This window comes from Papio anubis, chromosome 9, assembly GCF_008728515.1.
Source record: "Papio anubis isolate 15944 chromosome 9, Panubis1.0, whole genome shotgun sequence".
In the NCBI taxonomy this organism is placed as follows: domain Eukaryota; kingdom Metazoa; phylum Chordata; class Mammalia; order Primates; family Cercopithecidae; genus Papio; species Papio anubis.
This window is the reverse complement of record NC_044984.1, coordinates 123,948,438-123,975,988: the sequence shown is the minus strand read 5'-3', so window position 1 is coordinate 123,975,988 and position 27,551 is coordinate 123,948,438. Positions and strand designations below refer to the sequence as shown.

Below are 27,551 nucleotides of genomic sequence, written 5' to 3'. Positions count from 1 at the left end.
CACCCAGTCATCCATCCATCCACCACCCAGTCCATCCATCCACCACCACCAGTCCATCCATCCATCCACCACCCATCCATCCACCACCACCCTCCATCCATCCATCCACCCACCCACTCATCCATCCCTGTCCATCCATCCATCCATTCATCCATCCACCCATCCATCCATCTATCCATCTATCTAATCTATCTATCTACTGTCATACATTTGCTTAGTGACAGGGGTACACTCTGAGAAATGTGTCATTACCCAATATGTTCATTTTGCAAACATCATGGAGTACACAAACCTAGGTAGTATAGCCTACTCCACACCTAGATTGTATGGTATAGCCTATTGCTCTAGGCTGAAATCTATACAGCATGTGACTGTTCTAAAACTATAGGTAACTGTAACACAATGGTAAATACCTGTGTGTCTAAACGTATCTAAACATAGAAAATGTACAGTAAAAATAAAATAGCATAATCTTATGGGACCGTCGTTGTACATGCAGTTAATTGATGACTAAAACGTCGTGCAGTGCATGACTGTGTGCATGTACGTATATGTGTGTGTGTATATATATTATAGATATACCTACATATACATATATATAGTATAACTGTGTGTACAGTGTGTTTTCATTGGTGTACATATATTTTAAATCCACATATCTAAGTATGTTAATCTCTTAGAAAATGTCCCACTAAACTTAGGAGAAGTTTGATGATAGACGTCTGTAGCAAGAGGAACTTCTCCTGTATCCCCATTCGTGCCATTTGAATATTTATAACATTTCTGTACTATTTTTCAATGAAAAATTATTAATAAAAAATTAACAACCTCCCAAAAGACTTCCCTGAGAATTTACGTTTATTAACCATAGTTCCACTTTTGATTTAGAATGCCTTCTTTAATTAAAGAAGTATATTTAAGCAATCTCTCTGAAACACTAGTAACCATGAAGGGTGAGAAAATAGCAATACAGTTCAATTATGTAATGTGATGAAATTAGAGGGTTGTGGTTCTTAACAGACAGTAAAATTAGGTCTTATCCCAAACCCTGAAAACTAGACATATCTCAGCCCCCTGTGAATCGTGGAGCCCTGGGAACATGGAAGTTACTTGAGTGTTCTGAAACAGTAGGTGCTGGGGAGGCCCCCTGAACTGCTTGTCTGCAAATATTTGTCCTGCTGGGTCTGCTGAGATGATTGACTTGGCTACATTTGGAAATTACGGGGCTGATTAGAACTTTGAGCTCACATCTGATATCTCCCATTGGAAGGCAAGGATTATGTTTTGTTTCTTTTTGTTTTGTTTTGCTTTGTTTTTAAGAAGAGTCAGGGCTTTGGTTAGTTATTGCATGGATGAGATGGAAAAAGGGTAAAATTTTGTTCAGATAATCAGGCATCCAGGTTTCTGTGTAACAAAGAAGATAATGGTAATAATCGTCATCAGAGCTAAAATCGATTTTCTATCAGACACCGTGTTAAGGACTTGACATGGCTTAGGGTTCCTTATGTGCCGCAGGAGCGGGACTCTGGTTTTGCATGTCTGCTGGTTTATTTGACGACCCCATGATGGGAGACTCAGTGACATGCGAAGAATGAGGCCGCCACATTCCAACCATGGACACGTGGGCAGTTCAGAAAGTGTTGTCATTTATTGGTTTAGTATCAATGACACAAACCGTTTGCTCTGTGTTTCTGGAAATGGTGATGAACGAATGCAGGTTCATCCTGCATACCCTGTCTTGCCATCCCCTCCCAATTTAGCCATCCATTTCTGGGAGGGTATGTTGAGGGGCGCAGCCTATATCAAAATTTTGTTTTTCCAGAGGAGAAAACCCGTTCTGCGTGGAGTCATAACGATTCCTATGAATGCATAGACACTGTTCCCACATAACAATTTGTAAAACATTTAAATAACATCCTTGGCTGTTGTTGGGTGGTGGTCTGTGTTCAGCAGGAACAAGGAGAGTTCTTTCTCCACTCCCATATTAGGCAGAGGGCAAATCAGACATAAAAGGCATCTGCGTGCGTCTACGTATTTCCCTTCTGCCTGCCTACGTGTGTTCCTTGCTGGCTTTACCGTTTTTCAGAAACGCAAGTAATAAAATAAGGTAAGTGGTTCTAAGTAGCTGCTCCTTACACTGAGCCCTCTGACCTCTTGCTTTGCTTTGTTTCTTCATGGAACTTATCAGTGTAATAAATATGTGCATGCTTGCGTTCCATCTCCCCTACTAGAATGTTAGTTCCATGGCCAGAGAAAACATATGGTTCTTCTTACCTGCATATCTATCCAGTGTGTGAAGAGCATCTGAAAAGAGGGAGCACTCGAAAAGAATTTGTTGAATGAGGTAGAGAGTGGTGATGGCTCATGCCTGGAATCCCAGCACTTTGGGAGGCCAAGGCAGGAGGGCTGCTTGAAGCCAGGAGTTTGAGACCAGCCTGGGCAGCATAGTGAGACCCCATCTCTAAAAAAAAAAAAATGAGTATTTGTTGAATGAGGCTGGCGTGGTGGTTCACACCTCTAATCCCATTACTTTAGCAGGCCAAGGTGGCAGGTGGATCACTTGAGGCCAGGAGTTCGAGACCAACCTGGTCAGCATAGTGAAACCCCGTCTGTACTAAAAATACAGAAAATTAGGTGGGGGTAGTGGCACATACCTGTAATCCCAGCTACTCAGGAGACTGAGGCGTGAGAATTGCTTGAACCAGGGAGGTGGAGGTTGCAGTGAGTGGAGATCACACCACTGCACTTCAGCCTGGGCAACAGAGCAGGACTCTGTCTCAATTTTTTAAAAAAGTATTTATTGAATGAATCAGTGAATGAACAAACACACCCAGAGGCAGATTGGTTTACTCCCCTCGAATTACTCATTTCAGTCCTTTATAGCCACGGCTTATTATGTACTTATTTTTAGTAGTAGGGGTGGGGCCACTGACTTCAAAGCTTCTAACAGCTGGTGTCCCTGTCCACCACGCTGGCACAGCTCCCTTCTACCCTGTTTCTACTCATCCCACATCTCTCCTGAACTAGCTAGCACCTGTAGGAACGCCTGGCCTCGGGGACCGTCCTGATGCACTGACTGTCAGGAGGGAAACCAGCTGCTTGGAAAGACTAAAGATGATGTGCAGAAAGCATGTAGCTCTAAGATGGCTTTTAAAAGCCATTGAACATCTGTCTGCACTGGCAATTTAAAAAAATAACCCACAGACTAGGCTTAATGGAGTGAAATAGGTGGATTCAGATGTACTCCAGGAGAGACAGGAGGTCCCCAAAGCCAGCAACTGGCCTGGCCAGAGACTTGACACCACGCATGGCTCCCCCTCTGGGCCGTGTCACTTGCTCTGTGCCTTTGGTCATTCTCCCCACTGGGCTCCCCTGAGTTGGCAGGTGCCTAGCCCATTTCTGGCTTTGAGCTGCTTTTTCTCTTGAGCTGGTAGAGAAAAGAGACCAGGATGATCTGTGATCAAAGCAGTAGTATCCTTTAATCCAAGGTTTTGCTTTCTGGAGTCCGAAAACATTAAATGGAAAATTCTAGGCTGGGCACGGCAGCTCACGCCTGTAATCCCAACACTTTGGGAGGCTGAGGCAGGCAGATCACTTGAGCCCAGGAATTTGAGATCAGTCTGGGCAACCTGGTGAAATCCCATCTCTGCTAAAAGAAGAAAGAAAAATAGAAAAAAATTAGCCAGTGGCGAGCTCCTGTAGTTCCAGCTACTTGGGAGGCTGAGGCAGGAGAATGGTGTGAACCCGGGAGGCGGAGCTTGCAGTGAGCTGAGATCGCGCCACTGCACTCCAGCCTGGGAGACAGAGGGAGACTCTGTCTCAAAAACAAAAAAAAAAAAAAAAAAAGAAAAGAAAAAGAATTAGCCAAATGTGGTGGCTCACACCTGTAGTCCCAGCTCCTGGGGAAGCTGAGCTGGGAGGATCACTGGAGCCTGGGATGCAGAGGTTGCAGTGAGCTGAGATCGTGCCTCTGCACTCTAGCCTGGGTGAGAGAGTAAGAGTCTGTCTCAAAAAAAAAAAAATCCAGAAATAAACATTTCACAAGTTTTAAATTGCATGCCATTCTGGGTAGTGTGAAGAAGTCTTGTGCCGCCAGCCCCATCCTTCCTGGGATGTGAATCGTTCCTTTGTCCTGTACTCGCAACCCTCCTGCATGAGATACCTGCCCCCTTGTCACCCACATGGTCTCCTCCTGACATCCAGCCATCGACATCAAGATTCTCAGCTCCAGGATCACCTGCAGCAGAGGATGCTCCTTCTGACCTATCATCAGGGGTTACTAGTAGCAGAACGCTGCATCACAGGGCCTATACCAGCCACCACCCTTCATCTCATTATGCAGAAATTTTATTACCTCTCATCATCATCCTAAGAAAAAGGGTGAGTACAGTGCAAGAAGATATTTTGAGAGAGACCACATTGCCATAACTTGTATTGCAGTATATTTTCATAATTGTTCTATTTTATTATTAGTTATTGTTAATCTTCTCCTGTGTATGATTTATAAATTAACTTTATCATAGGTATGTGTAGAAAAAAAAAACATAGTATGTATAGGGTTTAGCACCATCCATGGTTTCCTACATCCACTGGGGGTCTTGGGCTGTATCCTCCAAGGAAAAAGTGGGATTACTGTCATCACAGCTACTGCGCACAGTTGTGTGGGTTGTACACTGCTCCATTGTATGAGGCCCCATTCACATCATACTCTATATGAATACAGCCTCCTGGGGTTGGCCAGTCCCAAGTTGCATGGCCATATGGCAGCCCTAGGCATGATCCTATTTATATAAAATTATAGATTGGGTGTGGAAATGTACACAGAAGAATGATGACTAAATTGTGGCTAGCTTAGGTGGAAAGTGATGGAAGTTCAGGTTTTTTTCTTTCTTTCTTTCTTCCTTATATCTTTGTGTGTGCCCATTGATTCAGGCGTTCATTCATTCTGAAGATATTTAACTTCCTCATTTACAGCTCACGTAAATCTCAGAAGTGACAGATGACATTGCTCTGCTTTAAATCTTTAGATGTCTTTTTGTCCTGGACGGTGTCTTCAAATGTTGGAATTTCACATAAAAGTCAAGATTTGCCTTTGGCAGCCCCTGGCCTACGTGCCCCGTAGATGCGGCCAGGACTCTGCAGTTTGAGTTGTCAACGTTAGTGTATTTTGTGCTTTCTAATTAATGACAGGCTGAGCTTTGCTTCCAGGGATTTTAATTTCTATGAATCCACCAGTTATTGAAAACTCTTCTCATCATATTCCCTCAATGCAGTGGAGGCCATACCCTCATGCTTCCCCTTTCTTGGCTTCCCCCTGTGGGGGTGTGGAGACCCCCCCGATTCTTCTATGAACCAATTCCTCTTCTCTTTGATCTCCTCGAACTATTCTCTACTTCCTTATGTCCATTGAGAGCCCTTGTAATCCCTCACGGTTAGCAAGACAGCAAAAATGGGTTGCATTGAAGTCACAGGTCTTACTTCTGAATTTAACTTTACCCACTAGAAGGGCAGTGGGAAAACAGATTCCCTTGTACAGGTGAAGGTATATGAACACTTAGAGCTGAACTTCCTTGTAACATGACTTCTGCTGCTGTGTGTCATGCCCCCCGTTCTTGGGAATTAAAGGGTCTAGGGGATTCGAGTGGCCTCCTTTAACGTGAGGTGAGACATCCTAAGGGGATTGCAAAATGATTCATTGGAGGATGAACTAAAATCAGGACTGGGCAACTTATTATTTTTAATCCATTTGTATGTATGTTTTGTAGCACACATTATTTCAATAGTCCAACCCATGGTTCAACTGTAAACTTTAGAAACATACAAACCTATATAAAGGTTGCATATGAATTTTTTTTTTTTTTTTTTGAGACAGTGTTTCACTCTGTTGCCCAGGCTAGAGTGCAATGGCACAATCTCAGCTCACCGCAACCTCCGCCTCCCGGGTTCAAGCAATTCTCCTGCCTCAGCCTCCTGAGTAGCTGGGTGGGATTACAGGCATACACCACCACACCCGACTAATTTTGTATTTTTAGTAGACACAGGGTTTCTCCATGTTAGTCAGGCTGGTCTTGAACTCCTGGCCTCAGGTGATCTGCCCGCCTCGGCCTCCCAGAGTGCTAGGATTACAGGCATGAGCCATCGCGCCTGGCCACATATGAAAACATTTTACTGATGGGGTACATGACAAAGAAGTTGGAACCATATCATTCAGATTGTTACTTTAACTAGGCTTAGCTCTTTCTTCTGCGTCACTGTTGGTCTTTAACTGGCTATAGTGGAATAGTCACAAAGTAAGGAGACTTAGCAAAGTATATTCCAGTAATAGAAAGAGGGGCCTAGTGTCTCCCAAAGTGAAAAGTGGGACATGATTCCTAAAATACTGACAGTGGCACCGTAAGCAGGCATATCCATGTAACTGTTGGTGAGGGCAGGGCCAAGACGTCCAGATGGGGCTGGAAGTGGTTCATCATATAAGCAAAATGTTATGTGCTATATCAACATGTAGATTTAGTGGAAAGTGGCTTTGTCATAATTTTTTTTTTCTGGTCAACCGGAAATTAGAAGCCAAGAATGATTTCAAAATATGTTAATACAGCTACGACCTATAAAAAATGAAGTTAATTTTATGCTTTGACACTATTAATGAGAGAAAATAAGTAAGGAGACAAGGAGCAATTCAAAAAAGCTTTACTGTGACCCAAAAGGGCACGTTTCCATCAATTAACTGGGAGGAATGCCATCACCAAATTTACATGCGTAAGCGTGTGGCACCCTTTGGTGGGTGCACACTGTGTATTGTTCCATAGATTGAGCCTATATGGGACTCGAAAATGGAGATATCAGGTTTTACCAGGGTTTGATCTACTCAGAGACTATGTGGCAACATGAATCTCTGGGGGAGAAACATGTAGACAAATCTTTCATTTCAGAAGTGAGAGAAGCAGTCCAGAAGTTTGATCTCTTCCTGTCTTCCTTTCTCCAATTCCCTGGAAGTCTACAGTCAGTTATTGATTAAAGCCAATATTAGCCTGAGGATAGCTGATTAGCCAGTAATCGTTTCTAACAGGACTACGTTCATTATGAACAAATAGCCTGAGACTTACACACAATCCAAATTTCTCTTCTTGGGCTTTGAACCCTATATAGCAAAACTTCTCTCCCCATCCCCCTTCCTTTCTCTTTGCTCTCTCTTCCTCTTTCATTTTTTTCTAATAACACACACACACACACACACACACACACACACACACACACACAAATCTTAAATAAATCTCCCAACAAACAAAACACTGAAATTCCCCTTTATCCCACTTTTATCTCATCAATCTGCTTTCTGTCCCTATGCATTCTTTATAGCACACATTTGTATTAGTTCAATAGCCCCAGTGTGAAATTCATAAATGAATATGCCTGTATTCAGGTTGCATATTAAGAACACTTCCACTGACAAGATTGCATAAGTAGGGAGTTTCTCTTTGAGGCAATGTTGCCTTCAGCCTAAGTCTCTGCATACAGCGATTTGGAGAAGGAACTCAAATTTATAGTCTTTAGGAGGCTGACACCTCCCATCAGTTGGAGTCCCCTGGTGGTTGTGGTGGAGGGAGATGCAAATCCTCCACCCAAACCCATCTCTCTTTCCACCATAGTGACAGGACCACAGTGAGGATATGGCTGTCCAGGTAAAGACTGACTTCCCAGCACTCGCTGCTCTTGCAGCCTTGTGTGCCATGAGACTAGGCTCCTTGCAATGGAAGGTGAGTGAATTTGGGCATGCAATGCCCACCTCATCCGCTTAAGAGGAAATCCCTGGCTCTGGTCTACTGCTCTTCCCTCTTTCCCTTGGCTGGAATGGTCATGAGCACAGAGACTTTAGAAGTTATAGATTAAAAACAGTAGAGATGCCTTCAGCCTTGATCCCCGAATGACTGAGTGGAATAGAGCCGCCCAACAACCTGGGTTACCAGCAATGGATGTTCACAGGAGGAGGAAATACACTTCCTTGTTCTGGAAGTCACTGAATCTTAGCCTCCCCTTGTTATATAATTGGAAATGATCATAAATAACTCAGGCTACGTTAAACAAGAAGGGACTAGATGGGAGGATGGGGAATATCTATATGCCTAAAGGAAAGGCTGAGAACCAGATTCAGAAATGTTAGCTGTGTTAATTCCTGCAAACCAGAGAGAAGGAAGTAATAGACAGTTGTACCAGAGCCACAAGGCTGGGTGAATTTCCCCCAACCTTTTTTATTTGCTGTGTCTCTTTGTTCAAGATTATATTCCAGAGAGAATCATTCAGCTGGACTGGCTTAGGTCATGTGTCCACCTCTTGTCCAGGGTTGGAGGGAGAAACTCTTGACTTACAAGTCCACCATGGTGGTATACAATGGCAGAGGGGTGGGTCATATAAGCAACATCAAGATGCTGCTACCCAGGAAAGGGGAGATTGGGTTGGGGGAGCAAAAACAACAACTGCGCACCACATTTCTGAACCCTGGATGCTGTACTTGAAACCGTGCGTGTGTGTGTTTATAATATATACATATTCCACATTATGTATACATATATGTATATACACACTACATATATATTTATATATGTGTGTATATAAAATATACACAGTCCCTGCAGTTCTATTATATTTTAAAAACACAATATACCCTTAACCCCAGGCAGGTTTTGTTGATACCCAGTCACAGTGCATGTGCATACTATGGGGAAAATTATGGCTTTCCCCCATCAGCATGGTAAATATATTATTAAGAATAAATCTACAGCAAATTATCTTCAGAAATCAAGTGCTGTGTTTATCTCTGTGTAATGAGGCTGTCAGTGTAACCTGTATTTATTGAACCACAAGTAGGTTATAAAACTTCCATTAATGAATGTAGGTAACTCAGTTGTCATAACGGGAGAAACCAGCATTCGGTTCGAACCCAGTGGAGCCCCGTGGCATGTGTTCTAGGAACTACTTGAATGGTTCCAAATGGTGCCACTGACAGCTCTGAGATTCGTGCTTCAAAATTATTAACCCAGCACACACTGTGTTCAGTAAATACCGTGTATACATCTCTGAAGAATGACTGTCCGGTTTATTGCATGCATTTTACTTGATATTCACACACAAGGATACTTCTTGAGTGAGTATGCCTTCTCCAATTCCGAACATCTAAAACATGCCCTAGAAATGTGTCTTCTCTTATGAAAATGCTCTGTGTCTCTGAAAGACAATTCCCAGTGTCCTGTATAAAATTCTAGGAAAAAACATTTGTGCAGAAATAATGCTACCGATGATAGCTTCATTCACGACTGTAGAATTATTAGCAACAAATGCTGGATACTCCATGGGTTAAACAAGCTACCGTGTCCTTTCTTAAGCACTTGAAAAGGATTCATTGGAGAAACATCGTCTGAATTCCAAATAGCCTACTTATGAATAAAATTTCAGAAAAACATATAAGCCCATTATATATCAGAAAAGGCCTATGTGCTGGTATCTCCTGTATAATGAAAAGGTTGTCACAGCCAGGTTGATGACCTATTTATTTAAAGCAATGTTGATTCAATAAAATTCCACTGCAGAGTAATTGGGACAGCCTTTAGAATTCATCTTAATATAATAGTAGCTGTCCACAGCGGATTGCACTTTTTTTCGCTACCACGTCTTGGTTGCCTACAATTTAAATGAGTTTCTGCAAGGCAGGAATCGTAACTGTTCGCTGAGTGTCTCACCTGAGTATCCAGAAAGGTCAGATGGCTTTTTGGCATCTCCATGCAATTCCCAATTTTTAAACGACTGCATTCAAAGTGTTTGCATGCACAATGATTATTTAAAACATAAAATATGTATTTTCCCCCATAGAAATAATGTTATACGTGATGATTGTTTTCTAAAAATGCTAACTTTTGCAGTAGGGCCACACCTCCGAAGCAATTCTTGCTCTCTTTGTGGACTAGCCAAATCAGTATATGTGCTGGGGGTTCCTAAGACCACCCCCAGGTCCAACAAGTCGCTAGAACGGACAGGACTCAGCATGTGGTGAGAATCACTGCTCTGATGTATTAGCCAAGGAACACAAAGCACAGTCCGCAGGGGGGAAAGGCACAGGGGAGGAGACCAGGCTCACGCTCCCCGTGGAGTCATGCAGGATGCACTTAATTCCTCCAATTCCTCCAGCAAATATCTGGGACAGCACTGCCGGGGGAGCTCACCTGAGCCCAGGAATTCGGGGTTTTCACTGGGGGACTGCTCATGGGGGCACCCTCTGCCTGGCACATACCAAAATTCTACGCTCCCAGAAGATAAGAAAATGTCCAGCATAAAGCACCTCGTTTGCCCAGTCTAGGCAGCGTGAGCCCCTCTGACCATGAAAAGGGAGGGAACTCTCCACAGATCCAAGTTCCCAGCCACGCTTGCAAGCAGGCTTTCCTAAGGAGGGCCGTCTCAAGCCTGCGGCCTCAGGTCTTTCCTGTACACTACATTTTAAAACTGTTTCCATGGGAAATAGTGTTCTCGGTGTTAGGGACAGACATGTCCTGCTTTTTCTCGAAGCCCTGGTCCTACGACTGTCATCTCCTCCTCACCTTTTGTCCCTAATATTAATAGCAGGAGGTGGTCTCACTTTCTCCTCTGGCATGGCAGAGAGGGGTTCTGAGGTGTAGGCTGTGGCACCATTGCCTTGTCTGCATGTTTGTGTAGGCACAGTGATTACGAGTCTGGAGGAACTCCACGTAGGCCGCCCCCACCGTCCTCTTCTGCCCGGGTACCATCAACGTGCTCCAGGTTCCCCTTGGTACTTTTGCTTCAGGACTTTCCTATTTTCCACTGAAGGACTAAGAGAAAACACAGCAGGAAACATTATCTTTTTCAAACTTCTAGGCTAGCTTGTAAATAAAAATCAAACCGTTTGCATTTTATTTTATATTTTATTTATTATTATTTTTCTTTTGAGGCAGGATCTCACTCGATCACCCAAGCTGGAGTGCTGTGGGTCGATCTCAGCTCACTGCAGCCTCCGCCTCCCAGGCTCCAGTGATCCTCCCATCTCAGCCTCCCAAGTAGCTAGGACTACAGGAGAACACCACCACCCTCAAATGATTTCTGTATTTTTAGTCGAGATGGGGTTTCATTATTCTGTGTTTCTTTTAGAAACTTGAGTTGGAAAGAACATATGGAATGGAAAGCATACAGTAAGAAGACAAGATTATAAAAAGTTAACAGGGCTGGGCACAGTAGCTCCCACTTTGGGAGGCTGAGGCAGGTGGATCACTTGAGGGAATCATTATTCCCTCGCCTATCTGAACCTCAGCCTCATTTTGGGCTTGGAACCTTGCTAGGAAGAGTAGGTAATAGGGACAAAATGTCCATCAGTGCCTGGCACTGGGAGACATTCAGTGAATGTGTGTTCTTATTTCAATCTTTACTTTTGCACTTTAGTTGCCTTTTTCTATTGAGTTTGGCCAGGCTAAGGGGTTTCAGGTAGTTTTGTGCTTGTGTCTGGCTTTGGCTTTATTTAAAGACACAAGCTAGTGCAACGATATTCTGTTTCTTTCTGTAACTAATGTTTGCTGGCTATCCATATACCATCTCTAGCTCTTTATTAAAGGCAGGAAAAACTGAAAGAAATTAGGACAGATGGATTGGAAGGCAACTGCAAATTTGTGTTTAAATCCTAGTATACATGAGCTTACACCTGCAAGGCAACGGTGAGCAATTAAGCTCCTCGTGTTCCCAGAACCAGCATGACCCGGGGATTCCCCAGAGCTGACTCAGACCCACACGTGCTGTCTCCAACAGGGCAAAGGTGAAGAAAGGCGTGAACATCATCGGCGTGCGAGCCAGCAGCCCTTCCATTTGGGATGTCAGGGAGCGCACGGATTATACTGGAAAGTATGCACCAGCTGTCATCGTTTGTCAGAAGAAATCGGCTGGCTCGGAAAACAGGTGAGTCCCAGCTGGCCTCCAATATATTCAGATCAGCTGCAAATGTGGCCTCATTTTTTTTTTTTTTTTTTCTTTTCCTGGATTGCTAACAACCATTTCCACTGTGGTTTGCATTTGGTGTGTGTCATCTATTCTATCAGGGCCTCCAGGTAAGATGAATGGAAGCCTTCATTTGGGAAAGATGGGCTATTATTCACAGCGGACCTACTTAACACCCCGGCAGAGCACCTTGTCACCTGCAAGGACTGTACCCTGCAGATGGAATTGACCCACAAACCATGTTCCTCTTCAACATGACCTCTTTCTAGTCCATGTTATTAGATGAACTGAAACTCTGCATGTCTCATAAAACGGCCCATTTTGCAAGTGTTAGAAACCAGAGCCTATACGTCTCTCTTCACATGAGTGCATTCCACGTTTGCAGTGTATATTTAAATATAATGCATGTGATTGTATCCATGGGCAGGCATTTTCTGATGGTACAGTGAACTGTCTGCGGTAGAATTGTAGGGAATTGTGGATTACTCTAGGGAGAAATTAAAACCTGAATCTGTCTCTGATAGCCACCAAATTAGAAACAATCAATTCACAGCAGGGCAAAGGGAGGCTTGAAACTCAGTTGTTCTTGTTTGATTGCACTTTCCTGAAATCTCATTTGTGGCTCAGGGGATTTCCTAGTCTGGTCACATATTTTTGTCACCTGTATGTTGCTTTATGCTCATGATACTATTGAAAATTTCAACAATAACGAAAGGAAGAATTCCGGTATGCCAGGCATTATTTCTGGAGTGCATTTTTAAACTTCATAGCTCAGTGTCTGGAAAATATCCTTATTTTTTATTATTTATTCTAGCAGGGAGCTCATGAATCTGAGCTGACAACTATTATGATTTTTTTTGGCTTATTACCAAGGAGCATTTGAGACCAATGTGGGGATGATTTGATCTGGATTCCTTTCTGTGCTTCTTTGCTCAACGTTGGTTTTTAGGAATTTGGATTATCAGCAGCTCTCGTTTGGGCCTTTCCTTTTTTTTCTTGAAGATTTGCTTGTACAGCAAATGAGAGGGAAAAGAGAAAATCTGTATTTGAGTTCAGTCCTAGATATTTATGTAGTGATATGTTTTTGTAGTGATAGTGTGCCAAACTGGTGACCTGGATGAACTTACAGATACACACTTTGAAACACGTCTGTGCCAGTAATATAATTTGGAAATAAGGTGCTATCTCAATAAAAGATTTCTTTTGTGTCTTGTAGTTAGCAAAAATTGGGATAGATGGACACATGGGTGGATGGATGGGTAGATGGATGGATGAATGGATAGATGGATGGGCAAATGGATGGATGAACAGGTGGATGGATGAGAGGGTGGATGAATAGATGTGTTTATTCTTTATCAGAAGAAAAGAATAGATTTAGGGGAAAGAATCTCAACCAATGAACTTTTATTTTCTCTTGTGATTTCTTTTGCCATCTATTTTTATGTATTAGTAGAAGCAGTAGTTAGTCTTGTCTATGAGAGGCTGAGGGCGTTGAACCATTAGAAAATATTTATGCCTTTTTTATTGTTAATTTCTGACAAATAGTTCAGTCCATCTTGGACACGGAGAGAGAGCATGGGTGACCCGGTGGTACCTCCTTCCCATTGAAATGTCAGCTGCCTTTTTATATTTCCAGGGGCTTCCAGAATCTCAGCACATTCAGAGCACATCCAAATGCAGAAATGCATGGTGTTTGCCATTTATTTTTTTTTTTCATCTGTGTCAGTATCTTCTTTAAGAAACAAGTACCCTGAATAGAATATAAAGCTCTTCTTTTAAAAGCCCTAATTCTTCATTCTAAATGAAGACCATTCCTTATCTCTTTGTGGATTCTGATGCCAGTTTTCTGTTTCCTTTTTTATCTTTTTTCTTCTTGTCTTCTGGAGGCCAAGATATGTTTCCTCATACGATGGGTCTGGATGATGGAAAAAGCTTATACACGTACAGATACACACATGCGCAGTATGTTATATGTGTGTACATGCATACAGCATATAAGCATATAGAACATATATATATGTGATATAGATATGCAAATGCATGCGTGCATATAGATGTACATTTGACAGGTTTTTGTGGAGAGACATATGTGTTGATGTAGGGATTTTACACAGCAGCTAGGAAGGCTCTGCTTAATGAGGAAGCTCTAGAATGGAAGTCTTGTAGCTTTGGGAGCAGGTCTTTCTCCAGCTATGCTCCAGCCCATGCAGTAGTGTCTGGCACACAGTGGGCTGTCTGTAAATATTTGTTCAATTTGATAATTTGTTCTAGAATTAGACCATATCTCTAGTATATATTAGGATACAAATCCGTATGCACACATATTTAGTGGTTTTCTGTATACTTGTTCAAAAGGTAAGGTGCATAGCTGCATGTATAGTGAGGCAGCATTTGGGGAAACCCAGAGAAGGGTACTTTTGTGAGCAGACTATGTCCCAAGAAGTCTACACAAAGGACTGGCAACTGCGATTTCTACGGAGACAACTGGGAAGCTGGGGGAAAAGGCTGAATGTAAATTATTTTTTACAGTGAACCATTTGAACTGTTTGATTTTTTTTTTTTTTTTTTTGCTATGTGCATGTATTACCTATTTCATAAGACATCTGCGACTAAAGTAGAGATTTTAAAAATATGATGTATTCATTCCTATATTCAACTTTTATCCTAGCTTTAAAACTGTTCATTTTACTTCTTTCTGCCTTTGGAGAATTAAAGAAAAATCATGCTCCATGATTACAGATAGTGATGGACTGCGATGAGATGTGTTTTTCTTAAGGATAATTGGAAAATGTATTATAGAGTAGACGTTTTAATAATATTAGTAGGTTTTGCTTCAGAAGCTGTTTTGCTTTATAATTTCCTCCTACCTTCTTTGAATGTTTTCCAGTTATTCTTAAAAGTCAGAATCTGATCATCATAATGCAAAAGAAGCAGTCTTAATTAGCTTGAGAGTCATAGATTTGGTATTGCTAATAATTTGCCATGGATCAAGAAGTTGCGTTAATGAAGTTAAGTCACTGTGACAGGTTTAATTTTATGGATTAAGGAGACACTTTTGTGCTAGTGGTGACCTCACCAGGAGTGAGGAAAGATCTCTTATCTAAGTTGAAATGCATCCTTCCCTGTTTGAAGAAGTTAGGTTGCTGAGAATGTGATCATAACAATATGAATTTATGAATGCTATCACAGCTATCAGATCTGTTTTGACTAAGCATTGCCTGCAGGATAACCAATTATGCTGTGTCCATCAAATTGCATTTTGCATCTTCAGAATCTTGCTCACTATACTCCTATGTTAACTTAGATAAATATGTAACAAAAGCCACATATTATCATTTCCTTGTAGTTCTCTCCATAGATAAGTGTTTCCCAAAACTCACCACAGTTGATATGTAAATGATTTTAGGTGTTAACGTAGAAATGAGGTTAAATATACTTGAATGACGAAACTTACATTTATTTAAGTTCTCCAGCAAGACTTGATTGAAGAGAAGTTCATCTCCTTTAAGGGCTAGTGTCTCTTTAAAGCTTCTATCCTTAGCTGATCGATACATTATAGATAGGCAAGAATACATAGCTAAATTTAATCTATTTTCATAATTATCTATTTGTTCATTGTAATACTGATTTTACATTTTTGATAATTAACATTTCATTTTAAAACAAATGTTTTGTTTCGTTTTGTTTTGTTTCCTGAGACAAGGTCTCACACTGTTGCCCAAGTGGGAGTGCAGTGGTGCGATCTTGGCTCACTGCAGCCTCTGCCTCCTGGGTTCAAGCGATTCTCCTGCCTCAGCCACCCAAGTAGCTGGGATTACAGGCGTGTACCACCACACCTGGCTAATTTTTGTTTATATAGTAGAGACGGGGTTTTGCCCTGTTGCCCAGGCTGGTCTCAAACTCCTGAGCCCAAGTAATCTACCTGCCTTGGCCTCCCAAAGTGCTGAGATTACAGGAGTGAGCCACCACACCCGGCCTTAAATAGACTGTTTTCGGAAACAAATAGGAATATCTTCAACAAGACAGAAGGTTTTTCTTTCTCACATAAAAGAAGCTTAAGGCTGGCCACGGCTGGAATGGCAGTTCTCCAGTATCAGTGGGGTCTCAGGACCCTTTCCTTCTTCAACACCATGTGAATGGAGGGTTTACATCCTCATAGATCGAGATGGCTTCAGGAGTGTCAGTCATTGCAGGCAAAAGAAAAGTGACAGAAAAAGGTCTTTTTAACTGGGTTGACTCTTTTTAGACAACCTTCCTGGAAGCTCTTTTCAAGCCTATTTCTCTCTCTTGCATCTCATTGATAAGAACTTAATCACATGACCAAACCATACTTCAAAGGAAAGTAGGAAACATAATTTATTACCAGCAGTGTGCCCAGTTCAAAATCAGTGTTCTGTTCTAAAGAAAGAAGAGGCTGGGCGTGGTGGCTCATGCCTGTAATCCCAGCACTTTGGGAGGCCGAGGCGGGTGGATCATGAGGTCAGGAATTCGAGACCAGCCTGGCCAATATGGTGAAACCCTATCTCTACTAAAAATACAAAAATTAGCTGTGCATGGTGGTGTGTACCTATAATCCCAGCTACTGAGGAGGCTGAGGCAGGAGAATTGCTCGAACTTGGGAGGCAGAGGTTGAGGTGAGCTGAACTCATACCATTGCACTCCAGCCTGGGCGACAGAGCAAGACTTTGTCTCAAGGAAGAAAAAAAATAAAAATAAAAAATAAAACAGAACTGCAGCCTGGGGAAGTGGGGCAACCAGCAGCCTCTGTTTCATCAATTTATAAAGAATACACATATGGGAATTCCAGTAATGATGAAAAAAGCATAGTACCTCACTAACTTCCTTCACTTTTGTAGGATCCTTTAGAAATTTGCAGTACAATATAATAGGGTGGGGAAACTCACATTAGCACTGTACCAGAACAGTTCTGTGTATGTTAGAAACTTAAAGAAATGCTTGTTAATTTTCCAGCAGGCTGTCATCCACTAATTGAAACAATCTGTTCTTCTAACGCCCAGAATCTGAGTATCAGCAAACCTGAGACAGTGGTATGAAGTCATCAAAATGGCGTGACTTTCCTTTCATGGGCAACTGTGATTTATGATGCCTTAAATAGTTTCCATATCCTCCCTATTGACTATGGATTACCACAGTTGTATTTATTACCATCTGAATGATGATTCTGCAGAGAGAGTGGGAAGAACATAAATGTGAGATCCAGAAAATCTGATGTTTAGTTCTCATTTTTATGCTGTATATCGCAGTGATGTCTGTCTGGCAGATGACCAGAGAGGAGAAGCAACTTCCTCTTCTGTAATATTGGGATAACAATGCCAGCCTTCACTGGACTATTGTGAGAATCAAATACAGTCACACATGTGCACACACTTTGAAATAATCAACAGACCCTTCATCATTTTTAGATTGTTAAAACACCCATGTAGTATATGCAGCACACATACCCAAGTCCTCTTAGACCATGAAGGAAGCTTTTATTTCCAGAGTCTAAATGTAAATTTCCCAGAGTACAAGATGAATCACATTAGTTGTATACCGAGCCTGTATCAAATATAATGAAGTTTCCCCATTATGTTTAAATTTAGAATCTGTCCAAAGTATTTCCATTCAAGTTTGTTTTAATAACTTCTGCATTAGGGATACAACAGACCAAGATGTTGTTTTCAGAACTCTTAGATATCATTTCTACTAATTATATTAGCAAAACAAAACAAAACAAAAAAACCTCGGCTGGGCACCGTGGCTCACACCTGTAGTCCCAGCACTTTGGGAGGCCGAGATGGGCAGATGACAAAGTCAGGAGATCGAGACCATCCTGGCCAACATGGCGAAGCCCCATCTCTACTGAAATACAAAAAAAAAAGTTGGGTGTGGTGGTGGGTGCCTGTAGTCCCAGCTACACAGGAGGCTGAAGCAGGGGAATCGCTTGAACCCGGGAGGCGGAGGTTGCAGGGAGTCAAGATCGTGCCACTGCACTAAGGCTTGGGTGAGAGAGTGACAGAGTGAGACTCCTTCTCCAAAAAAAAAAGAAAAGAAAAGAAAAGAAAATGAAAATAATAAAATGGTTTTCTGAGGATGAGGGACAACAGAGAACTGTATTTTTTTTTTTTTTTTTTTTTTTTTTTGAGACGGAGTCTCGCTTTGTCGCCCGGCTGGAGTGCAGTGGCGGGATCTTGGCTCATTGTAAGCTCGGCCTCCCGGGAGAACAGAGAACTCCTATACCCTTCTGGGGGATTTGTGAAATGGTTCTTCCACTGTAGAGATATATTTGTCGGTATCTGGCTAATAAGATTTAAAACCTGAATCATAGGACCCTGAAATTAGTGTTCTAGATATATATGCTCTAGATAAAAACTTAGCCATCAGTCTGGAGAGATGGATACAGGGCTGTAATTGCAGCGTTTTTGTTTTGTTTTGTTTTGTTTTGTTTGGTAACAGCAGACAGTTAAAAACAGTCTAAATGCCCATCAAGATGTGAATGAATTTTAAAAAGTTGTGTTCATGTAATAGAATCTTTGCAGCAATTATGAGGGATGCCATTGATCTGTGTATATCAGCAAGAAATTAACCTGAAACTGTAATGTTGGACGGGGAGAAAATCTTGAATAGTAGCATGTGTAATATGTTACCACTAATGTAATTATGAAGAGAACCCCCACAGCAATGTGTTGTTTTAGAGAAAATTACTGAGTTAATACAGGTATAGATGGGTCAAGGACATGACTCTTTCTTGAAAAGTCAATGTGTGAGAAATGCACGTTCAGGTGAAGTACGCAAAGATATTTTCCAGACATCGTGGGAAACAGAGCTTTAGAATCTTCCTAAGATAGCACTGAGTTTTGCCCCAGTAAATGTAAGCTTATCTACATTTGCCTCCCTGAAAAAACATTTAAACGAAGCCAGGAGGCAGCAGTAATTCAAGCATATGGCCTGGCAGTCAGGCGGAATGATGAACCCCGTTCTCTGTGAAATCAGACTTCAGGCTGACTCACTCAACATTTCCTGACACTCGTTCAATCTCATTATACAGTAGCACGAGGGAGGGTGAGATTTGCCTCAATTTACCCTTGTATTGCTTTGCTTTTATTATATCCATATACCTGGTATTTAATATCTTCTGTTTCCAAGTAGAGCACCAAATTTAGAATTAAATTATTGAACATCCACTTTCCGTGGGTAATGGCGCTGAGTTACCGCCGAGCGTCTTTGCTAGTGGAAGCTGCCGTGGCTTTTTGTTAGGATCTCCGGAGTGCCATAATACTAAAATACCGACTGCTTCTCTTGCTATAGCTACAAGAGTCATGCATGTGGCATAAATAATAACCTAATAGCAACAATAATTACATTATGCCACTTGCTGCTGTTCATCAAAATGCTTCATCAATACACTCCGGGGCTGTAGGTCATGGCTAATGTTTGGTTGCTGTCGCTTTGTGATTTCGGAGTCCTGTGAAGGCCACTAGATGTTGCTTCGAGGAAAGAGAAAGCTCCCTTTCAATGGAACTACCAAACACATCTGCAGTGGCAGAAATGTCTAAAGTGACACACGACATTCCATGTAGAAAACCGTGTGCTGCTATCTGTCTTCATGTACATGTCTGAACTTGCACCTTCAATAAGTGTGTGTGTCTGTGTCCGTGTGCGTGTGCATGCACATATGTGCAGGCCTTAGTGTCCTCTCTGAGCAGGATATCTTCAGTAGCAGTCCTACAGAGAAGAAAATGTCTATGTCTCTATGTCTACATACAGCTATTTTTCTATATCTAATCTATGTGTATATACCGAATCTATATCTACATATATATCTAATCTATATAGTTTTGTCTATAGATCCATATTTATATCTATCTTATCCATACCCATATCTATACTTATATATGTATTAGTAGCATATATACACACACTGTAAAATCTGAAGTATTTTTTTATTTGTTAAGGATCATGAACATTTGCAGTCACTGTTTCTGATGGGTGTTCATTGTCAATAAGTGAATAGATTTCTGCATCTCTCCAAAATAGCCTTGGATGTTTTTGATGACGAGGGAGTGTTCTTTGCGACAGCCACTTCCTTTGATCACTTAACTGTGTGGGCCACACGGTCTCAGGTCTGTCCCTTCATGCTCTGTGACAACCCTTTACCATGAGGATTTGATCAAACTTGCCGAAACCTCCAGATTCCCCTGGTGTGCTTAGCTTGGTGGAACAAATGCTGTGTTTGGATGATCTGTGGCTTGAAGGCCTGGGGAACAGTTTAGAAAGATGATAGTATTTCATGGAACATTAAAAAAAGCAATGAAAGAAAAATTATAGGATCCATCTGAAGAAGCTTTATTTATAGTCCAACTGATACAAAGTATCATCTTGTTTCTTATGTCCTAAAAATCTCATTCTAATTGTTGTTTCTCATGGACAGGATGTCTTATTTTTTAAGTATTAATATATATGGTTTGGGAAAGCAACTTTCTTCTGACAGCTTTCACCTGCCATGATGTGTGTCAATCAGTGTAAGAACTTTCTGTGGTGACTTCTTAGTCCTTGAACCCTGGTGACTAACTGTGACACCAGTTAGAGAAACTGGCAATATGGGCATATGACTTTATATTCCTACTTAGAACCTTTTTAAAGCTCTTGTGTTATAAATTACATACTGTCAAATTGACCTATTTTAGGCACACAGTTAAATGAGTTTTAGAAGATGTCTTTGGTTGTTCAGCCATCACTGCAACCCAGTTTTCCATCACCAGAAAAAAAAAATCAGCTTTTACTCATTTGCATGAAGTTTTTATTTCTCTCTCAATTCTAGGCAATAAGTGGTCTCTTCTGTGTATAATTTTGCTGTTTCCACAATAGCCCAAACTGTGAATAACCCAAATGTCTGCCAGCTGGTGAGAGATAAATAACTGTGATACATCTAAGCAGCAGAATGCTACTCAGCAATGAAAAAGAACAAGCTACGGAAGCACTGAGAAAACGTAGATAAGCCCTGAAGTGTGATGCTGAAGGAAGCCAGACACAAGAGAGCATGTTTATGATTCCATTGATATTCAATTTCTAGATTGCACTTTAAATTAATAGATTTTCAGCTTCTCAATGGGACCCACTAAGTTACGAAGTACCTGGTGACCTTAATTCTTTCTCAACTGCTCTTTTATTTTCTACATAAACTTGCTCTTTTCCTTTTAGAACTTTTTCTAAAAGGAACACTTAACTTCCATTTAAAAGCTCTGTGATCAGCAGTAGAAGAAATAAATGATCCGTTCACCAGCCATTCTAATCAGGGGTAGCATTAAAAGCTATTTCACCTTGCTATTTTGAAGAGGTTTATTTCTTTAAACAAATGATTCCAATTAATAAATGCAGGTAGTTCTAGATACTTGATCTTTTGTCTTAAAGATAGATCCAGTTTTTCTACTATAGAATAGAGATGCTGGGGGTAAATTCAACTCATATGACAAGACCAGTGACCCCTTTCCTATAACCTGAATTTGAAAATCCTCCAGAGTAAAATGGGTTTCTGTCTTGTGGACGGAATACCAACATGTGACCTAATTGTATCAGGATCAAATCCAGAGTCTCCAAGAGACATCAACTGGGACTCTGTAAATATAAGAAAGTATCTCCTCAGTTTGGTCAATATCAATTTCAGTCACTGGGTGTTTCTGTCTATAATTACTCAGCATTGTTCTTGGATAACTCCCGAAGTCTGCTAAATGTGGTTTTGATTACTCACTCCTGGAGGCAAGTGTAACATGGATGACAGCAACATTTTGTTTGGTCTATAGGTCCTTATTATAGCAGGTCTACAGGCAGAAAACCTGTGCGAAGGTGGGCGCGGTGGCTCAAGCCTGTAATCCCAGCACTTTGGGAGGCCGAGACAGGCGGATCATGAGGTCAGGAGATCGAGACCATCTTGGCTAACACGGCGAAACCCCGTCTCTACTAAAAAATACAAAAAACTAGCCAGGCGAGGTGGCGGGCGCCTGTAGTCCCAGCTACTCGGGAGGCTGAGGCAGGAGAATGGCGGGAACCCGGGAGGCAGAGCTTGCAGTGAGCTGAGATCCGGCCACTGCACTCCAGCCTGGGCGACAGAGCAAGACAACGTCTCCAAAAAAAAAAAAAAAAAAAAAAAAAAAAAGAGAACACGTGGGTGCCTGAAAGCGCTGATGGGAGAGGGTGATTGAATTTGGTTTTTAATATCAAGACACAGAGTTGATCTCAACATATACAGCTTAATCGTGGCATGCCTTGATCATTCCTTTACCTGAAATCATTAAAAAGATGGAGGGCTTAGGGAATAAAAATGGTGAAGTTTGGTCCAGGTTTCCTGAAACTCTGACAATAACAATATTTCCACAGTATTTGTCGTGTCTACGTCAAACCTGCAAGGTCACTTACATGCTCCTTTAACTCCTTTTACTTTTGAATTCAAGTAAATTTATTCCAAAGGGAAGTTATAAAAAATGGAAAAACTAGGAAAATTTGGATTTAGAAGTTAATTGTGAAAATCAAATAATAAAAGGAGTGACTACTAATGATTTCCACGTGGAGACTATTGTTTGCAGCCAGTTTCGGGGTTTTTTTCTTCTGTGTTAGAACAGATAGTTGGCAGGTATTACAGAAGGATTAGAGACATATGCACCCCAGAGTATGCCTTTCTCCTTAAGAGAATCAAAGGATTGAAAGCAAGATGTCATGGCATTAAGCGTTTCACTATGTATTGTTGTTCTCTCCAACTAAACCCACAGCTGGAAAGAGAGTAGGGGGATTGGGAGGCCCTAAGATTATTTAATGTCTATTCTGCTTAAACACCCACCAAAAATCAAGTTAGGCCCCACCGAACACTGTCTTGCACACCTATGGTGACGGATGCCCCACACTAACAAAAACGGTACTGTACAAAACACTTATCTATCTATACATATATGTGCACATACATCATATTCCTAGAGGCCTTTATAAGTTGCAAAATGTCTTCTATGGGAAATTTATGTTTTCTCCTGATTGTTTCCTTGATACCTTTAAAACAAGCATTCTTGGCCAGGCACGGTGGCTCACGCCTATAATCCCATAACTTTGGGAGGCCAAGGCGGGCGGATCACCTGAAGTCAGGAGTTGGAGACCAGCCTGGCCAACATGGTGAAACCCTGTCTGTACTAAAAATACAAAAAGTAGCTGGGCATGGTGGTGGGCACCTGTAATCCCAGCTACTCAGGAGGCCGAGGCAGTAGAATCGCTTGAACCCAGGAGGCGGAGGTTGCAGAGAGCCGAGATTGCACCACTGCACTCCAGCCTGGGCCACAGAGTAAGAATCCATCTCAAATTAAAAAAAAAAAAAAACAGTGTTCTTATCTGTTTTTGGTGTCATAGATTGCTTTGACAATTCTGTGACATTTATGAATCTATCCTCAGAATAATGTTTTTAATTCCCTAAAATGAAATTCACAGGAATCCTGAGGAATGCAGCTATATTGAAATGCGGCTTTCAAAACATTTTCTAAATTGTGATAAGGTATTTTATGAGCTTCCTTAATAAAACTCTGAAAACAAAGCCTAGCAGCACCTGTAATAACTACTGTGATTTCAAGTAAGTGTTCAGGGCAGGGCACATTTTGAAGTATCTTTTACAAATCCAATAGACTATGAAGATCGCTGCGGCTCCTTTTGGTGAAAAGTCACAGCTACTCTGGTAGTCACCGAGGTTCAACATTGAAGGACGTGCTAATTTTCAGTTCCAGGGTAGAAAAAATAAAGGGCTGGTTTTTTTCCCAGCCAAGTTCATAGAACCCTGAATTCTAAATCCATTCACACCAGACTAATAACCCCTTCCTTTAAAGGAGCTCAGATTTCTTAAAATGCAATGAGACATAATTAAAGGGAAAAAGTATCTTTAGCATATAAAGCCTAAACCCCCTTGGGCTGTAACTGGGAATGTGTATTCTATTAAAACTTCACATGAATGGAATTGTAACCAACAGAAAAGCTTCAAAGACCTTCCTATATGGAAAAGCAATATGTCAGTGTGTGCCAACGTTCATTAAAATTTTTAATAACCTTTGTTTCTACATTTTAGGGTTTATCTTAATAATCAGGAGTGTTATACGTAAGCACGGTGTTCACATTGTTACTGATAATAGAAAAAAATTAGAATCCTTAAGTGCTAGGAATACAGGAGTGATTAAATAACTATAGCATTTCACAGAGCAAAATGTAATAGAGCTGATAATGGTGTTTTAAAAGATTTATTGGCATGAGGAAACGCTCTCAATTTACGGATATGTTAAAAAAAAGGCATGAAATAAAATATATAGAGTAGCAACCAGATTTTGTTAATAACCAAATGTATATGTACATATTTATACACATATATACATATATATACACACACATATATACACATATATACACACACACACAATATAGTCAACAGGCTAAAAGTGAAATATAACACAACTTTAATAACAGTGAAATTATGATTGATATTTATTTCCTCCTGAATTCAAACCATAAAATGTTGAGAAGCTACCGGGTGCTAGGCACTGTACTGTATAACACCAATGGCAAACAAAACAGCAAGTGTATGTTCTCATGATCTTAGAGTCTCATTCTTTCATTTGTTGACACTTGCCAAATCTTCTGCAATAAACATGCCTTAGTTTTATTAATTAGAAAAACATATGCTGGGGTTTTGATTCTTCTATTGTTCTTATAAACTCGCAATAGAAAAATTATGCATTTCCTTCAAGTGTGAAATTGAGGTTGACATGAAGGGAACTGTCAAGGTATTCGAAAATGAAATTGTTTATCCTCCTTAGGGTAAAAAAAAAAACAACTTTCTTTGAAAGTTACTGCCTTGTGATGATCTTGTAGTTATATTCATCAATACATTTTTGTGTTGGCATTTAAGTGACTATCTTTTTGCCAGGTAAATTAGAATGAATCGATTCTATTGTACAATAATCTTAGGCTATATATTAAAATAATACAAAGAAACTAAGGACATCGACAAGTTCCAAGGCAGTGGATGTATTAGAAGTCGGATTTTCTTTTACAGCATAAATATCATCAGAAAGAAGCCAAGCTTAATTTCTCCTTGTTCCTTATTCAACCGTGCCTGCCACATAGAAAACTACCTCCAAACTAATTTCAGAATGACCTTGAGATGGGGTTATGAGCCTAAGAGATTGTATCAGAAGCCTCAGGCAGGATTTATGAGAAGATGTGGATTGAATTTTGCATGGGGAAGGAAAATTTCATTTAGTATTTATCGTCCAGTGCTATTTTAGCATCAGGCAATGAAACAGCTTGACACCCTTAAAGATGCTCCCGTGGGTCCACCCCACTCAGGGGTCAGCAGTTGCCATCCCAGAGAACCATAGGAATAGCAGGTGGCTAATGTTTTCCCCACTGAATGGCCCTGGCTTGTCTATCTCCCTCACCCCCTTTGATTATAGACATGCTCAGACCCTCCAACTCACCCCTTTTCATTAAAGTGTTATATCTACCTTTAGACCTTTTGAATCGGTAATCTGAGTACTAATACCTCACATTGGTTAATAGATAAATATGTACCAGCTTCTTCAAACGGTTTTACCTAGAGCTTATTTCAATTTAACCAACTTGATTCTTCTAATGCTAAGGGTAGGCAAAAAAAATCTCATCGCCATTTGATGGATCTTGAAGCTGAGGCCCAGCGAAATTTAGGTAACTTACATTACTTTCTGTAGTGGGCTGAATAATACTTCCCATTCCCACTCCCACCCTCACCCCAAACATGCCTGTGTCTGGAATCTATAGCCTGTGAATATATAGCTTACATGGTAACAGTCTTTGAAGATGTGATTAAGTTGAGGACCTTCAGATGAGACTAATCTGATGGGTCCCGTGTAATTACAGAGGAGAGAAAGGCAGAGGGAGATTTGGTGTCAGAAGTAGGAGATGTGGTAATGGAAATGGAGGTTTGATGGATTTGAAGAAGGGGCCAGGAGCCCAGGAATGTGGAAGCCTCTAAAAGCTGAAAAAAGCAAGGCAATGGATTCTCCCCTGAAGCCTCCAGAAAGAACCAGCCTGGCCAACACCTTGATTTCAGGCTTCTGACCTCCAGAGCTGTAAGGGAGTCAATCTGCATTATGTTAAGCCTCTGTATTTGTGGTCATTTGTTACAGCAGCCATCGGAAGCTAGTACATCTCCTTAGTTCAGTTCTGCAGTGATGGTGTGTTATGGTTTGGCAATTCAAATCTCATCCTGAATTGTAGCTCCCATAATTCCTACATGTTGTGGGAGGGACCCAGTGGGAGATAATGGAATCATGGGGGCGGTTTCCCCCATACTGTTCTCATGGTAGTGAATAAGTCTAATGAGATCTGATAGTTTTATAAGGGGAACCCCTTTCACTTGGCTCTCATTTTCTCTCTTGTCTGCCACCATGTAAGATGTGCCTTTCACCTTCTGCCGTGATTGTGAGGCCTCCCCAGCCACGTGGAACTGTGAGTCCATTAAACCTCTTTTTCTTTGTAAATTACCCAGTCTTGGGTATGTCTTTATCAGCAGCGTGAAAACAGACTAATACATGGTAGAACTAGGTTTCAAACACTGGGGAGGCAGGTTCAGAGCTGGATTCCTCAGTCAGATGTTGCACTTACAGACTTTTGGACTTGGGTCAGATCCCCTGGAGTGAGGAAAGCAAAATGATTAAGTGAATGTTAATGTGGGTTCACAGGGTCTGAGTCCGAGTCCACTCCCTACTACCAATCAGCTGTGCAATTGTCTAGAATGTGTAGCCTCTTGATGTCCACACACATGGAAGGGATGTAATGATGATACATCAAGCAGTCCTGAGGATGGAGGAAGTGAATGCATGAAAAGCACCTTGCATGGTTCTTGTCTCATTGTCAATGTCATTGCAGGCGAGAGAAAGGAATATCTTTTCCTCACTTTCTGCATGGTTCATGGCTGACACCCCATAACAAAAGACAGATTAACAAGAGAAAAGCATAACGAATTTATTTAACCAAGGTTTTATATGACACGGGAGCCTTCAAAAATAAAAATCAAAAGAAAACTGTGGCTTTATGCGTAGGTTCAATGAAGAATGGACAATTATGTAGAAGGGTGATTGGACAGAAAGGGATATGGTCCATTGGTAATAAACTGGAGGGGGGTTTGGGATATAGCAAGGCTATTTGTTTAGATTCTCCCTGGCCTTCAGATATAGGGCAGGACCCCTCTGGAATGAGGGTATTACAACCTTCTCTTTGGAGAGGTAGTCAGAGAATTCCTTTATGACCATGGCTCAGGGGAGAATGGCAGGAGGAGGTCATAGTGGCGTTCTTGCTTCTGCTTCTGCTTCTGTGGTATTCTCATCACCAAAGTTCCGTATTTTGGGGAATTACGTTCTGGGCCCTAGGATCATGGCCACATCCAGTAATAGAAGGCACGCTAAGATTTTATAAAGCCAGAAGGGTTTGAAATGTCAACTTTCAATCACATTGGTAGTGCTCTAAATTTATTTGTTCATTCATTTATCTATTCATATTCATTTTATTTGTAACTA

General features: G+C 41.2%; 1 protein-coding gene across 1 annotated transcript in view; it reads left to right on the top strand.

The window, feature by feature from the left end:
* TMEM132D (transmembrane protein 132D) overlaps window positions 1-27,551 on the top strand; it is an 835,026-nt gene that overhangs the window by 360,819 nt on the left and 446,656 nt on the right. The window contains 1 exon segment of the mRNA XM_003907388.5: window positions 11,797-11,943. Coding sequence (XP_003907437.3) covers window positions 11,797-11,943 — 147 coding nt within the window.